The following is a 17,002-nucleotide window of genomic DNA, read 5'->3' on the forward strand; positions in this document are numbered from 1 at the left end:
CATTTCATCTGCCATTTACATGGATATCATGAAATGTTGAAAGGGAAAAAGAAAAGTGACTTTTAAATTTGCACCACATGGAGTGAACATTTAAACCCTAGATAAAGCCTGGTGGGGCTTGACTTTTATTAAAGCAGAGGAGTGATAACTCTCACTCATCAGCAGCTTCCACTGAGCTAGTTCGTGTTGCATTCATGTGCTGTCGGAATTCTTCAAACTAGTGAGCTTGAGAGGCAATATTCTGTGGTACTCAAGTCATATTAGGGACTGTATGTGAAGATAAGCAGTGTGTATATTTGATGGTAAACATTTATTGTTATGACTATCATACACTATTATCTACTCTGTAAAATGTACGGATATGAGCGAAATAATTATTGTACTTATGTATTTGCTCCTGTTTTGCTCATGGAATGTGTGTAAGTATTGAAGGCATTGTTGGGCAAGCTATTTTCATAATGCAATATATTACATATTACTAGTTACCTTCATTTTAAAGTAATGTATTACGTTACATTACTGTCTGTGTAGAGTAATATATTACTTATTACACTACTTTTTTAGGTACTTTCAACAAAATGCCCATATAACCTATATAGAACATTTAACTAACCTAGATCTTTTTAAATAAATGAATGGCCTTAGACATAGGGATGAGCCGGCTGACAAAGGATCAAAGTCTGATATATTATGAGATAGGAATAAATAGTTTTAATTGTAGGCTTAGTCATATGAAACACAATAGACCTACAGCTTCTATAATGTAGCCTATATTGACATGACAAGACAAAAATCTCTTCTTCTATGCCTTTTAATTTTAGTCCACAAAACAAGGAATGCATGGACATACGTGATTCAAGAATGTAAATAAGGCTTCATCATTAGGCCTGCGAAATATGTCTCATTTCAGTCACACAGAGACTAAACAAACAACTTGTAGGCTCGGCTGTATTAAACACAAGCATAGCCTTTATTTATATGGTCATGTTGGTGTGGATGAATTCTTAAAAAAAACAATAAACTCTTCACTTCAGTCGGTAACGTGGATTGTAACGCGTTACATGACATAACTGTTGTAATATATTACTGAAATATTATTAGTAACGCGTTATATTACTCCGTTACCGCTCAAAGACATATATTACTGTAACATCCCATCTCATTACCCCCAACACTGATTGTAGGTAATGTGTATTATTTGTTTAGTACAATTGTTTTTGGAAATTATACACTGAAACGAGCAAAATAAATGACAGCCAAACACACATTCTTTAAATCTGGTTTTGAGGTGTGCTGCATCAACGTACACATCACAGTTGTCCGAGCAGCGCGTGAAGGCAGCATGCCTAAACACAGGAAGTCTCGAAACTTTTAAGCGCTGTGGTAAACTTGCTATCCGCTCCTGACACACGCTCAGTGCACACGTACTTCTGCTGTTTGAGTGTGTGGGAGGCTGAAGATGGTCAGAAAGTGGTGCTGATAACACCGACAGACAGTTTATTCTTTGAGCTCAGAGGAAGAGGGGAAGGTTGATATATGCGACAGACGCGTCGCCCAACTGTCGAAGAAGACGCAGAACAATTAGCTTGAACCTTTCTGTCTGACTGTGGCGTTCAAGACTGCGGTTGGCGGAAAGCCCGGCGTGAACATCGATATGTGGGAACAGGAGGAATTCGCAAAACACTGGAGGAATGAATTTCCCGACGGAGACGTGCCCCGAATGGACTTGAACTCTGTAGAGGACATCGAGTCGGAGCTGGAGACATGTAAAAGCAACCTGAAGAGGCTGCAGAAGGCTCTGGCGGAGGAGAAATTCAAGGTGATCTACCTGCAGACCACCGTCTCTCGACAGAGGAGAAGCGACCCGGAAAGGTTTGAAGGCAAAGATGAAAACTTTAACGCTGACACGTTTGGCTTTGCGAAGACGGCGAATATTAGGAAACCGCAGCGGCGGGACGATGAGAGCGACGGGCACAGGATGTCCAAGGTGTCTGACCCTGGAGGCGTGAAGCACCACGCGGCAGGTAACACCGCGGGTTTCATGAGCTCCTTCGGCCGAGAACGGAGCAGGTTCATCGGCAAGACAGGTAAGCCCGTCCCCATCCCTGTCCCGCCACGGAAACCCAGCTCTCACAGAGGGGAGCCGGCCCCAACTGTGGTCCCTCAGCTGAATGACAGCGAGGTGGGCAGCGACAGAGAGTACGAGGATGCGGAGCTGAACGAGAATTTCGTCAGGAATAACTTGTTGGTGCCAAACGTCGTCGGCAGGGACAACCAGAGGACGTCCGGCAGTTACCGGGACAACCGGCGGCCTTTCCGCCACAGCAGGGACTTTGACTCCGGCGATGACGGCAGGCTGTCCCCGTCCTTCCCGCAGATTCACCGCAGAGCCTCCCGCGGGTCCGGGTGCAGCACCCCTGACAGGAGGAGTGATGGGTACCTGAGCTCCGACCATGACGACTCCTCCTCCGCAGGTAATAATGTCAACACTATCGCTGCTATTATTGCTATTAACACTCTAAAATGTGAAATGTAAATGATGCACACAATTACTAGGCTACTTCAAAAATAAAATAAGATGACATCGAAGCGGAACACAACAGACTTGTACAATAACTGGCAGTGACCTTAAGTCTTGGTTTTGGACAATGGGGAGATCTAAATTAGATCTAGCTCCAACAGAACTAACACATGTGAATACAAGTGTTGCAAGGGGCCTGGCATTAGGGAACTAGATTAATATCGAGTTTCACAAAGGACAATGCATAAGGGAACTAAAAAAATTGTACATCATACATTTGACAGTGAACATTTAATTTGATACAACATTGTTATCAATCAATACAAGCATTGTGACTTTGATGTCCTCAATGTCACACAACTGGTCAATACTGCAACTGGTCAGTGTCCTGCAGCACACAGTAGGTTACAACTGATCAACAATGTTACGTGATTTATTTATTTCTGGCTCCCTTTTTTTTTTTTGCCCTGACCATCCAGCTCCTCTTTGTGGAGCGGACATCATGAAAAATAACAGGAAAAATAAGCGACTGCAGTACTGATGAAGAAGTTGTTTCCTCAGTGAACCTCTGCTTCAGCATCACATTGTTTTTTTTAATCATGTGTATTAGTGGTTTACCTCAGGCTGGGCCCATGGTGCTCTGTGTATGCTGTTTGTACAGTATGCAAACAGAGAATTTAGATGCTGTTGCATTAGTGTATCAAGTGGTTTCCATGTGTGAAGTAGTCTACACTAAGTAGTCTCTCTCGGAGCTTGATCCTTTGGAACAGATGTCTCAGTTGTAGCTAAGTGGTTGTTATGTCAGCCTCAGTAGAGCTGCAGTGTGGTTGGAGTTGGAGCCAAGGGAACTGAAGCAGTGTGGACACAGAGAGAGCAAATCCAGTGTTTTGATATTTGCAACCAGTTGGATCCTTTTTCTGTTCTCAACACAGACATAAGACACGTTCATATGTTTTCTAATGTAGTTTAGATTGTAATTGTTGCTATGTAACTCTTTGTATTTATAATAATCACATTCAAAGTCTTTCAACCACTTTTACCCTCCTGATATGACAGCAGGCAGGTGCAGCTTGTTGCCATATCCTGTGAGTTCAGCAACAGATTAACCACCAATATGTACATACATACACATACAGTATGACTGTAAAAGTAGCACCAATGAATGTACTAATTTACAAAAGTCAGTTAACTGATAACTGTATAATGTATATGATTCAGTAGTGTTGCAGCCTTAATACCATGACTGTCTTAGTGCTGCATATTTTGCATCTAGAGGGTGATATTAAGATGTGTTTTTGTTCTTTGAATGAGGATTCCTGCATCGCCAACATGATAGTCAATATAGTACATTTAGAATTTCACTGGTTTAAAGCACAAGCCTGATCATCAGACACAGGTTCATTATAGAAAAAAAGTTAATTAAGTTTCGTTCACTTTACTGAGTGGATGTAACTTTGTTTGCATAAAACTCAATGACAAGCTTTAGGCTCCAAGGTGGCCTAAAGGAACAATTTCAACACCGACTAAAGACCAGAAACGGGTGAAAACAGTTAGATTGGCTCTCTCCAAAGGTAACAAATTCTACCTCCCAGCACCCCTAAAGCTCATGTTTTATCTGTTCACAAACCAAAGTGTGATTTTTTTTTTTAAATGGTTTTCTGAGGTAATGGCCTGCACTGTTTCTTACTAGCATGTTCTTACTTCCTTGAATTTTGTCGTGACTGTGCCAGGTTTCCAGGCAACCACAGAGACTTCAGGAAGTTACTGCTCCTCCTGAGCAAGAAATAGTCTGGCACATTACTCACAGTAACACTGCATGTGTCTATTATACACTTCAGTTTTTGAATGAAACAAACAATATATTTCACGTTAATTAGTAATCTTGAGAGGAAGTTTTTGTTACCTTTGGACAGAGTCAGGTTAGCCGTTTCCCCCTGTTCCAAGTCTTTGTGCTGAGCTAAGCTAACTGTCTCCTGTCTCTTGACTGAGCACGGTATCTATGAATCCTCTCATCTAACTCTCAGTAAAAAAAGCCAATTAGCACATATCCTAAATGTCAAACTATTTCTTTGAGGTGTCAGTTCATTTGAAGTACTCACATTGATATGGAACAAAAAACAAAGCACTCACCAATGGTTTGTTAGTAGTCATAGTTTTTGGAAGATGTAGGGTTGGTATCTAATGCACCACAAAATCTGTTAACCTCAAAGCCTTGGACAAGAAGCAATATATGAGCTAAAGTGATAAAATAAAAGGCTATTACAGGAAACAAGATTAACACAAATGCTGTGACATTGCTTTAAGACTTCCTCATGAAAGTGTGGCAATATCACTGAGATTGTCTGCATGTCATGAGTCAACAGTCAGTGAGTAAGTTCAACATGAGAATAGATTGAGGAAGGCCTTTTGAGCAGACAAAATGTTAGTTTGTGACACATCTTTGTGCTCCAGTCTGTTCCGCCCTTAATATTTGAGGATTATGTGTGCCTTACTACTAATTGTTAGCTCATGGTTTCATTTTGATGATGGCATTTAATGATAACTTCAGTGATTTGCTGGATAGTATGTAGTCTGAATTATATGAAAGGATTTTAGGAAATGACTAGCTTTAGTGTTTGTAGTGAGAAATCCCAAAATATGGAAGTATTAGCAGGATGAGGCCTTCAGGTCCAGTGCTCCTCAACATTCAGGCACAAGTGCCAGGACAACTGACACAAAAGCTTTTTCTTTATGTAAAATTGAATGAGGAAGGCACTCAGCCTCTGTTTGATAAGATGTTGAAATAATTTTATGCAAAAGTGGAAAATCTTTTAGAGTGCTGTCATTGAAAGACCCCCCCTTTGTTGAAATGTTGTACTTTATCAAGGAGACATGAATGTGTGGGAAACAGCTCTGGAAGAAAATCGTCGGACATGACTCGATGTGAAAGCGAAAACTTGATGAACTTCGAGAAAGAAAACACCTGCATTGTTTTCTGATCATGACACACTGTTTCTCTTCCATCGTAGCTGATTGAGGGGTGTATTTTCCCATAAACCGGTCAGTAAGGATAAGCACTTGACTCCTAATCTATTCCATCATTGTTGTCCAACAGGATATTGATGTTGTGCTCCGGAAAAATCAGTGATTGTGTCGTAAAACAATGGAGGGTATGTGGAGCTGTAGGAAGACATTTTCGGGAGCCTCTGCCCACTTGGCTGTGAGGTCAAGTTTTTTAATTGAAGAAACAGCAGTCATCTGGCCCCTGGTCACATGGCATTATGGGATGCAGTCCTCTTTTACTCCCACACGCACACACACCAGCAGTGGGCTCATGCCTGGGGTCTTGCTCATCATGATGCCTTTGTGTAACGTGCATTTGCTGGGAAGAGGTCCCCCTTTAGGTCATGCTTGTCTGAAGCCATAGGTTTGGCCTCTCTGTATGGTTCCTGATTCATCTCTGATTCACAGCACAGTGTTTGTTTAAACCTGGAGTAAATCAGCTGTTATTTTAAGACTGTTAACCAAAGCTTTTTGTCTTTTGATGATTCTGTCTCACTGAGCAACTCTGAAAAATTGAAAAATAGTTTTCGCTGGTGTTTGTTTTGCATTACCTCGGTCTGGTCATGCTGGCATGCAGCAGACAACTATTTGGAATGATGGATAGACTCCAGTTATCTGCTATGCAAATATTTAAAGCATTTTAATGGAGAAATATTTGTTTTTGAGGGCAAGAGCAAGATTAAGGTAGAATGAGGGCGTAAGTGTTATGTCTTATCTATTTTTAGCCCACAGCATCTTTGATCTGCACACTGAAAAATGTTTTTATTTCTGCATGGCTGACAGTAAAGTCTGATGACTCACTGTTCAGTCGGTGATAAAGTTTCAGTTGCCGCAGCAAATGTGATAACTTAATAAATTCATCGGGTCAATTCAAGTTAGAGCTGTTCTTAAGTTACTCTGTTATTTCTTAAGTCACTTCGCCAACAGGATGGACCATCTGAGAGCAGTTCCTCTTACCTATAACACACTTCTCTCTCAAGCATGTGGTAGCTCAGAAAATAGCCAGGCAAGAAAAAAACTTTTCATGCTCACAAAGTTCAGCACAGGTCACTTGCATTCAAACGTGTAGCAGTTTTAAAAGTTTAAGTATTTAAATATGATATTCTTTGTGAATGACACGAGTCTGATACAGTAATTATTTTAAAAACCTTGTGGGCAACATGTTGTTCAGATGAGTCATCTCATAAATGTAACACTAACAGGAGATGATACTGTGATAACAAGTATTCCTGTTGTCAACCGTGGACCTGTCATTTTGGAATTAAAGTCTTTGGAATGTAGACCTGTCAAAACATACAGTTAGGGAACAACATATTTAATGTTGGCGCTGCAGTGTACAGACCGATAATCCTATTAGACCCACAGTGTAAATGCATTATAGATTGTTGTTGTTCGCAAGGTGAAATAATGATTAAAACCAACATGACAGTGTCGACTTCTCATAACGTTCTATGTATTAGGGCTGCGACTAATGATTGTTTATAGTTGTAGTTAGCATTTCTGCAACCCACAGTTACATTCAAATTTGCACATGTCATAGGCTACGTACTGTATTGACATTTCCACAAAACATGTCCTATCACACTCACATAACATGTTTATTACCTGACAATCATGTCAGGAGGTGGAGGGTACGGTGGTGTAGTTACAGGCAAGGAAGCTGCCAAGCTGATGTTCGTAGTTCGAGTCTGCACCACTGGCTGGTTTTAAGGAGACCTCGGGACAAATTCCAGCCACAAAATCAGAATATTTTTGACAGGAAGTCAGGCAATTTGCAGCAGTGTTTGTGACATGATGTTTGCCTAAACCTAACCAATTGGTTTTTGTGCCTAACCCTAACCACAGCATAAGCACATCATTGTGACAGGAGGAAAATTTTAAATTGAACCAAAAGAAATGTAAAGTGTCAACATAAGTTCTAAGTTATCTGTAGTTTTGCAGAAACGTACTTTGCCATTTATTCTTCAAAGTGACGTCTGCAAATGCTTCTTTTGTTCAACAGTCCAAAACCCAAAGACTCTTCATTTGCTGTCATAAACGACAAAAAAAGCAGCAAATTATTAAATCTAAGGAACCAGCAGATGGTTGACATTTTAACCTGAAAAATGACTGGAAGAATTAATAGATTATCAAAATAGTTGGCAATTAATTTTCTTTCCTCAGGCTCACACTTATTCAACTATAATCGATGCAGCTCTACTTTCTTTTCCCAGGAATTATTTCGTAAGTTTAGGGAATAAGCTTCCATAAAAAATGTAACCGGTTTCTGCAGTAGTGCTTTTTGGCACAATGAACTACTGTTGTTTGAAAAAAAATACAACTGTAGCATCAGACAGGCTTGGCAGCACATGCTGTGTCATCCTGCTAACATGTTCAGTTTTTGTATCTTTTTGTATTGTGGACATGAGAGAAAAAGGAACACACTGAATATTTTTAATAATCCGCTGCATGGTTGCTGCTGATGTCTAGGTATTAGAAGAAGAGTTCAGCCAACACATGTTCAGAAAACTGAAGAACAAACCTGTTCTTGTCACTCTGCTAGACAGTGGTTGTTGGATATGACACACATATTTCTCCTTTCCCCTGGGTTGGCTCTTTCTTCCCTCAGATAAGCAAGGCTTGTCTGGGCTCGTCCTGAATTGCATGTGCAGCGGGGGAACTATGAGCCTGTCATATTGTTTCCATTTTACACATTCTGTGGTGTACATGGCAGCTCAGACTATTCAATGTGTTTGTGCTTTTCTCTAAAACCTGTGAATGAGAGATATCAGGCTCCTGGGCCTCAGTCTATACCACGTCTATGCACTTCTGGTTTGTATATATTGTTGGACAGTTTGAAAGCTCAAATTGCTTACTTAGAAGTGAAGGCTTGACCCTATGGCAGACTGCCCTGTAAGATCCAAACAATCTCCACAAACCAGGGTAAATCTCTCCCAGAACTCTGGCTCATGTGTGTTATTTCCTAGGCAACACTGCTGCAGGGCTTGAGCAGACATATGGCTGCTCCATTGGTATGTCGGCTCCTCTATTGCCTCTTTAAGGAGTCACATAAACATAAAGGGAAACACAGCGATTACAACAGCAACTTGAGGATTTTTCCTGTTTTCACTGTATATGATTTGTAAATTATATACCTTTGGATGAAGGACAGTTAATGTGACAGAAAACCATCACCTTGGTCTGTGGGATATCCTGATATCCCTGCATTTTATAAACTAAATGACACACCTACCATTAAACTTAACACATCCATTGAAAACAGGCAGAACTACGTGGCCACATCATGGTATAAGACTTTTTAGAGGAACAATGCTGGAAAAGGATATCGTATTGGTTACCGCTAATTAGTCGACTAATCGTTGAGTAGATTGACATAAAAATTGGCATCTATTTTGATAATGGATAAATTATTTCAGTCACTTTTCAAGCAGATTTGTCCAAGCTTCTTAAATGTGAGGATATGCTGCATTTTATTTGTCAGATATGATAATAACATCTTTAGGTCATGGACAGGCAATTTTAAGATGTCACCTGGGCCACTGTTCTCACGGAGTTGTCAGGACTTCTGAGAGGTTGCGATGCCACAACTATATGGTCACCGCCCTCAGCCACACCCCCAGCATGACCGTATTTGCAAAATGTGACATGGAAGCAGTTTGGTGGTGCCTGCTCGGGCCTGTGAGAGCTGACAAATCAGAGCAGACTGGGCTTTACAGGAGGGGCGCCTCAAAGAAACAGGTACTAAAAAGGAGCATTCAGACAGAGGATGAATAGAAGTGCTGCAGCAATGGACAGTATGAGAAAAATAAAGTGTCTTTGGAACATTAAAGCATGTCAACATTTTCGAGGACACACCCAAATTAAAAGTATGAACCCGAAAATGAGTATTATATGGGACCTTTTAAGGACTCATTGAAAAGAGAATCAGAAGATTATTTGATAGTGTAAATAGTAATTGGTGTTGCTTTTCTTTTTGTAAACCAAAATAATGAGATTGTGACAGATCCCCAATTATGTTGCAGTTTTACTTCCCTTTTGGAAAAGCTTTGATTTTATACAGTGATAAAGCAGCCAAATAACTGGTATACTGCATGTTCACCATGAATGGAAATATAACTCCTTTTATGTTTAAGTCATATTTATTTAACATTAGATGACTGCCAGTCCTGTTTAACATCTACATCTATACCTTCTGAGAAACTATTTTTTTTACATTCTTCTTACATCTAAAATCCCCTCAAAGTGACTTCAGTCAAGGAACCAATGGCTTTAAATCCTCCAAACTAAAAACCTATTTATGGACTGACTTGTCCCTGTGTTACCTTGGTGATGAATGTGTCGTTGTGGCTGTGCAGGCAGGCAGACAGGATGTATCTGTGATCAAGGAGGAGGAGGAGGTGTTGGTTTTGCAGCATCATTGCTCGTTCAGATGGTGGATGCAGGAGTTGAGTGTGTGTGCGGAAACCTTGACCATAGTTCTATATCTGAGGTGTGAAATGCAAGGCTAGGACCTGCGGTGCAAACAAGAGCGCTTCAGCATTGCCTGGTGCTAGCTTATCTCAGTGTGCATCTCGCACAGCATGTGCCCACAAACCAAAAGGTCAGGATGTGTTTCTCACAGTTTGTTGCGTATAATCCCATCTCCTCCATTTTCTCTGAATCACTTGTGACTGTTTGTCATAGAAGTCTCCCATAACAAACAACTAGTGAATTAAACAGAAGTGTGGTTACTTTTCATCATAGCTGGAATTCCCACGGTACAATCCCAGGTTCAAATAACGGTTATTGTAGTTGCCTCACATAAAATCCTGTGATGATGTGATGTGCTCCTGTAGTCTGCTGACGTCAGTAGCCACAATCATGAACTTCTGAAACTGAGAAATGAAAACGGTTGAGACGCCCAGACCGGGTGCACAGCGTCAAATTTTACAATGATCCATTACATAATGTGACAGATTAAAAGTGATACATAGTGAACATTTGGATTAATTTAATTTCTTGTTTATGGCAGTGCCACTTTGGTGGTTGCACCTCATATGATTTCCCCCTAGCTGACTGTTAAAGGGATCTTGGCACACTTTCCTTCGTGCCTCTACTCCTACAATCAACAAAGGTGTGGACCTCCCAGGGGTTTATGATTAGGGACATGGCTATGCTGGGAAGGTTTTCACATTAAGAGGCTACAGGCAGAGGCTACAGGCTGCCAGAGATGGCAGTCATCTAGAAGCAAATCTCTGCCTTCCATCCTCCAATAAGAGCCCTGCTACTTCTCCCTTGAGTCAGGGCAGAGCTGGACTACACGTCACTCACCCTCTCAACCCATCTTATAAACAAAGACCAGTTATCTCACTGCCACGTTCCCCTCAAATTATGCCTGCGAGCTAGGATTTTACACAAGGAAATACAGAAGTACAGGAAATGCAAACTCATTCTGGATGTGAAATTCTCTCAAGTTCAAATCAAGTGGAGATGAGCACCTGCAAAGTAAAGGAGCGGCCGAGGTTGGTGGTTTTCCTGTCAGTTCACTGATTCATACAGCACTGCTAAATGAACCCACCACCTGTGAGCCCTAGATGAAAGTGACGTCAATACATTGATCTCCCTTTTGTTGATTTGGAAATGGAAGGAAAAGTGCATTATCTTCCAGACTTTATGGACAGAATATGTAAAAAACGGCTTACATTTAGCTGAAGTGCAATAGCTCAGTATAAATGCAGATTGAATGCAGACACACACAAACAGCTCAGCTCCTTCTTTATTGTTGACATTTAGAAAAACTTCCTCCTCGTCTGAAGAAAAAACACATCAGAGAAAACACCAGGTCACTTCTGATTGGCTAACTGCTCTGGCTGCCATGGAGACCCCAGTGTGGTGTGTGTGGTAAAAAGCTGGGGAGTGTGTGTGCAGGCAGTGCATATGGGCCGACAGAGCCCTGCATTCTTCTCTGACACGTTGTCAATGGGTGTGCATGGCCACATATATCAGTTGACTTCTCCCACATGATTTTGCAGCTACTCCCACTCTGATTGGAGGGGAGTCAGTTATTTAATCAAGCCCCCCCAAAACTGTTGAGGTTGATGGTTTCAATTCAGGTAGTATGGTACCCCAAAGTGTTCAGTATTACATAAATAAAAATGACATTTTTGAGTGAATAATGATATAAATAAATTGTGTATAATGTAGAAATGAACCTAGACTAGCTAGGCTGGCATGTGAGCTTTGATTAGTATTATATTACTCAGTATCAAAGCAAAGCGATGGTGTTAGCAGCGTTAGCCAGCTCTTGTTGGCTAGAGCGACCACAGAGAAATACTGTTTTTTTCTCTTAACAGAGGTATGTGTCACATCGCTTGATTTTTTTTAAAACCCTGCTGAGTTAACTATGAATTAAGCAGCTAGTGTTGGCTGCTGCTGTTAACGCTGTATCTCCACTTTAATGCTGAGTAAGAATAAGTTCACAACCCCGCCTAGCTAGTTAGCCAGCTAGGCAGATAGCCTGTGCAGTCTTGTTAAGCTAAATACAATTAAAGGGGATGTCAGTGTCTGAGACTGTGTGCTATGTTTATTTACAGCAGTAGCTAGATATTTAATTCAGAATGACTTTGATATTGTTGTTGCTCTAGCTAACAGGAGCTAACTAGCTACTGGTGGTAACTGTTGTTATGTTTGCTAGCTGAATAGGCAGTCGGAATGCTGAAAGTTGAGAAGGTAAAGATGACATCCCTGTCATGACAAGTGACATTATAAACTGTGGGGCACCGTGATGTAGGGCTTAAAGCCAGTTTGTCATTTATTTTTTATTAATTGTATAGTAATTTATTCTCAGAATTGAGCACAACTTCATATGTGGCTCTTCGAATCGGCAAGATATAGATCAAATTTGATAGACTGTCTTTAATCGAAATTAATACTCCGCACTGAACAAAATATTTTACTAATGTTTATACATGCTTTAATTTATGCAGCAACAGTGTTGCATCAAACTTCTGTTCTGAAGGTATGAGTCCAAAACTGTATTCACCTCATTAGCCAGGGTTGAGACCTGTGTAATGAATTGATAATGAATGCGACCAGTAGCAGTATGACAGCAAACCTGCCATAGCTTGTTCTTCTCTAGAAAGAGGAGGAAGTCTGAATGGTTTTTACGTGTTGGTGAGAAACATTTGCAAATGGCTAGTTTCCTGCCTTATGCAAACAATTTAAGTTTTTGTCGTGTTTTATATTGTATATGTAGTAATTTCGGTAGATTGCTTGTTATGAAAGGAAGCTGAATGCTATTGTTGGTGAGAGGGAGGCATATTCCAGTGCTCAACATCTGCTGACTCAGACTGGTAAGGACAGAAAACATGTCCTGGTAAGGACAAATGCAACATGTGTATAAGCATACTGATGTTGACATTTGATAATCACCAGTTCCTAATGCTCAGAGTGCTTAGTGTAACAAAAGAAAGGAGGGCAGACCATAGATTGGTCTGATGGTTATGTTTTAATGTGCTCTAAACTAGTTTAAAGGCCAGATAAAGTAAATCACAGCACAAAGCACAAAAAAGTCCATGAAAACCCTGCCAAAATGTTAATCAACTAAATGTCTGCCAGACACGTTGTGATAGCAGTCTTAGTCTTTGTTCTGTCTGTAAATGCTAAGCTGCTGGTGTGTGAAGTTCTCATGGTGACAGTGTTAGCGTGTCAGATGGCTGCCACAGAAAAACTGTTTTCATGGACTGTTCTGGACCATCACCTCTAAGGAGACTTGGCTCAGACTTGAAGCTTTCATTGCTGTCACAGTAGGAGGTGTAGACTTCCTTTTAGCCCTGAACACAAGGTTATCCTTTCTCAACGCTACAAGACACCATCTCTTGCCAGCGTTTGTCATGCATCCGTTGTGTGTCCTTCTCAAGAAAGCTTTTTTTGATGTTGGCTGCACACCGGGGAATTAATGAAACGCAGGCCTTCACCAAAGCGTAGCAGTTTCAAAACACCTGTACCAAAGGATACGAAGGCATTCTCAGTTCTCTGTCCCAGTTATCGTTGGTTGTTGTCTTGCGGACATCCCTTGCTACGCTCATCACTTTCACTTCCTTTATTTGCAAGGTTGAAATGGAAACAAATGGACAGATTTACAGATTTTTTAGAGAAACCACTTGTTTCTCTATTCATGCCACAACATCATATAAAACAGTTAATAATAAGAGTGTATTCTGTACTGTATGGATGGCAAACCTTGCTTGTTATCTGACTAAGTCCAGCCCACATAAGAGCAAGAAAAGAAGTGTTTGAGTGTCAGGTCACATGAGCCCCTGATGTGGGTATTGAGTGTCATTGTGGAAACACTAGCTACAATGAGCCTGCAGGTCTAGGGTTAAAGTAAAGGCATAGTATTGTACTTAGGAGGAGATCTCTCCAGGAGAAAGTTGTGTCTTCCTTCCATTGAATTTTGAGCTGTTTGCAAAGTGTTTATGAACTCCATGTAGGCCCAGGCGCTGTTTGTTGGCACACAAATAATCATAATTGCTTTCTACCCACAAGGTCTTGGCAAATGAACTGAGAGCAATGCAACACGGTGTTGTTTGCTCTCAGGATTGAATTTTAGGCCAGGCTAATTCTGCAACTTTCCCAAACACTGCCTTCATTTTATTGGATACCATTGTGTTAGCATGTCATGGATCATTGTTAATTCTGAGGGCTTCTGCCTTTATAAGATGCTATCTTGGTTTTCCTCTTGGTGTCACAGGTGTTGGTTTGTTCAGTTTGTGCGAAGGTTGTCACACTAACAGAATTCTAAACTTTGATACCTCTTTCGATACATGACAAAAAAGAAACAGACTTGTGATATTGAAAAGTATTAGTGTCAAAACTTTTGACAGCTTCAGTTGGACAACTGACTGTTATGCTGAGGTGGTTTAACAGAGCCCTCTGGGTCAGAGAAATAGTTGCTACTTATGCCGCCACAATGCAGCTTTCACTCTGTTTCACAGTGAGTGTCCCTCTCATGTGTCAGTGAGTGTGTGTGTGTGTGTATGCTGTATCCTGCAGTTAAACTGAGTCGGGAGATGTGCCAACCAACACCTCTGCAACTTGAGCGTCAAGCTCGCTCACCTGTGCCAAATTTTATCTGGAGCTGTGTTCATGGAGCATTTTATTTCCACTAATGATTAGAAAAAAAACTCAGCTGAAGCTTTGATGGTTTTGATTTGGCTTTGAGCCTTTGAGCATTACCTTGTGAAAGTTTATCCAAAATGACTTCTCATACCTTTTAGACAATGCTGTTGTTGTTTTATTTCCTCCTTACACCACTGGACCTGTGTCACTGTAACATGATATAAGAGTAAAGGTTACGCCAAAGGTAAATGGGTGAAACGCTGTACTTGTGAAATAATGCTAGTGAGAGGTCACCCTAATGTAGTGGATCTAATGGGATTGTGGGATGTTGGGGAGGTGGACACAGCACCCCCATGTGGACATCTGTAACAATGACAGTTCTGCTGTGATGTGTTTGTTTCCATTCTAAAGTGTCACAGTGTTTGTCTGTTATTCACATTTTCAATGGAGTGTGGTAATAATGTCATTCTGTTGAGTAGGTGGAACTTGCTCCCCATATATTAATCCTCATGACATTTGTGCGTAGTATTACACCATGTCTGCTCTACACAGGAGGCATAGTTTAAGCAACACATTAGCAGAGCAGCAAAGGCTTCAGTGCTTCATGTGTGTCTACACAGGATGCATTCAGGCGCAGTATTGAATCTCAGTCACTGACTGAAAAACAAGGTCAAGTTTAAACCCCGCGTGACAACAGCTATTGGTTTGTAGACAACTGTTTTCAAGCCTCGAGTTTGGCATCACAGCCGTTGCCATCTTGGTTTTTTGATGATTGGATCTGACTGAGAACTGGAGGACATGCTGTGACATGAAAATAATACGGTAGCCACGCCCTAAAGCACACCCTGATTAATCATCTATTTTACTCTAAATGGGAGCATAATTGACAAAATAATCTTCATACTGTATTGAAGAAGACTTGAAACTAGCGATTGAGACTATAAACTCATTAGGAAACTGTTTACTAAGGGTATTGAATCAAGTGATAAGTAGAAACATTTTCTCATAAGCTTATATGAAATTGGAATTATTTTTGAAACCAGTGGAGTTGACCCCTCTGGCCCTTAGAAAGATTCAGTTTACTTGTCATGAGGAGTACTATGTAGCCTGTTAAGACAGTTGTATATTATCTTCTGAGTCGCTGGAGGAGCCATGTCAAGTGAAAAAATAACTCTGATGATGTCACAGTAATGTCATCAGGCTAATCTTAGCTTGGGCTTGAGACTTAAAATTTATAACGGGATGCCTGCGTTGCAAACTTGGGGTTTGGGGTTTATAGAAGTGGACATTAAAGAGGCAAGGGACATCCGAACAAAGATGCTGAGCTGAATTGAAGAAAATGTAGCAGGATCCAGCATCTTTGGAGTTTGACTTGCTTTCATTTTGATCACTCTTCTTTTAATCTGTCTCTTTTGAATTTCCCTCATGAGTAACTGTTGTAAGTGTCAGTTCAGAATAATGTAATTAAAGCTGTAAGTTGAAATTGTGTTAAATTATTGTAAATGTATCCCAGATATGTTTAACCCTTGTGTTGCAAGAAGTAGATGAGTCCGTGTCTGCTTCTCAAGCAGAAAAATTCAGAGGACTTACATTGTCTTTCAAGTATTAAACATGATTTTGATAACTCTGTCAACTAACCTTTTTCACTGTGGAATACCAAATCACCAACACCAAAATCAACCCTCATCCATTTAATTAGTTAATGCCTACTGTAAAGTTTGTTGAACTAATAGGTCAGTCTTGCAAAACACTAATTTCCTGTAATAATGGACTCTGTGGTCTCAAATTCATATGCAGAATCCTTCCCCATGATTTCCTTATCTAGTCTTCTAACATCTCTGTCCTCTACACACACTGAAGATCTCAACTTGAGTCCCTGAACCTGTGCTGGCAGAAACTAAACACTAGAGTGCAGTAGGTATTTATTTAGACACCAGTACCTTCACTGTACTCCCTTTTCCACCTCATTTATGGGCTATGTGATTGTGTGTGTGTTTGTCTATGACGTTTATAGTCAGGCATTTGAGGAAATCAGTCATTAGAAATCAGTTTGTTGAGTGGAAACACACACAGTGTTTGCTGGGTTGGATTTAAAATGTCAGACAAGCTTCTTGGTCAAGTGTGGCTGTGAAAGATGAAAAATGAAGCTTGTCTTACAAGAAATAAACACTAATGATGAGCAAACCGCATAAATAACATATGAGACGTTGTACAGTGTGTGCACGTTTGGGCGTGTGTGGACGTTTGAGTGTGTGTGTGTGCAGGGCAGTCCTGCTTATCTGGTGTCTGTCCAATCACAGCATGATTCAGATGATTTCCACATTGACCTCAATAGATCAA

The 17,002-nt window shown here is 40.6% G+C and overlaps 1 protein-coding gene across 1 annotated transcript in view; it reads left to right on the forward strand.

The window, feature by feature from the left end:
* Window positions 1-1,417: 1,417 nt before the first annotated feature.
* Window positions 1,418-17,002, forward strand: part of abr (ABR activator of RhoGEF and GTPase) — a 136,315-nt gene continuing 120,730 nt past the window's right edge. Inside the window, exon 1 of the mRNA XM_073479831.1 lies at window positions 1,418-2,474. Within this exon, the coding sequence (XP_073335932.1) occupies window positions 1,655-2,474 (820 nt within the window). The 5' untranslated portion in view covers window positions 1,418-1,654. The remainder of the gene's footprint in view (window positions 2,475-17,002) is intronic.

The sequence above is a fragment of the Pagrus major genome, chromosome 13 (genome assembly GCF_040436345.1).
Source record: "Pagrus major chromosome 13, Pma_NU_1.0".
Taxonomy (NCBI): domain Eukaryota; kingdom Metazoa; phylum Chordata; class Actinopteri; order Spariformes; family Sparidae; genus Pagrus; species Pagrus major.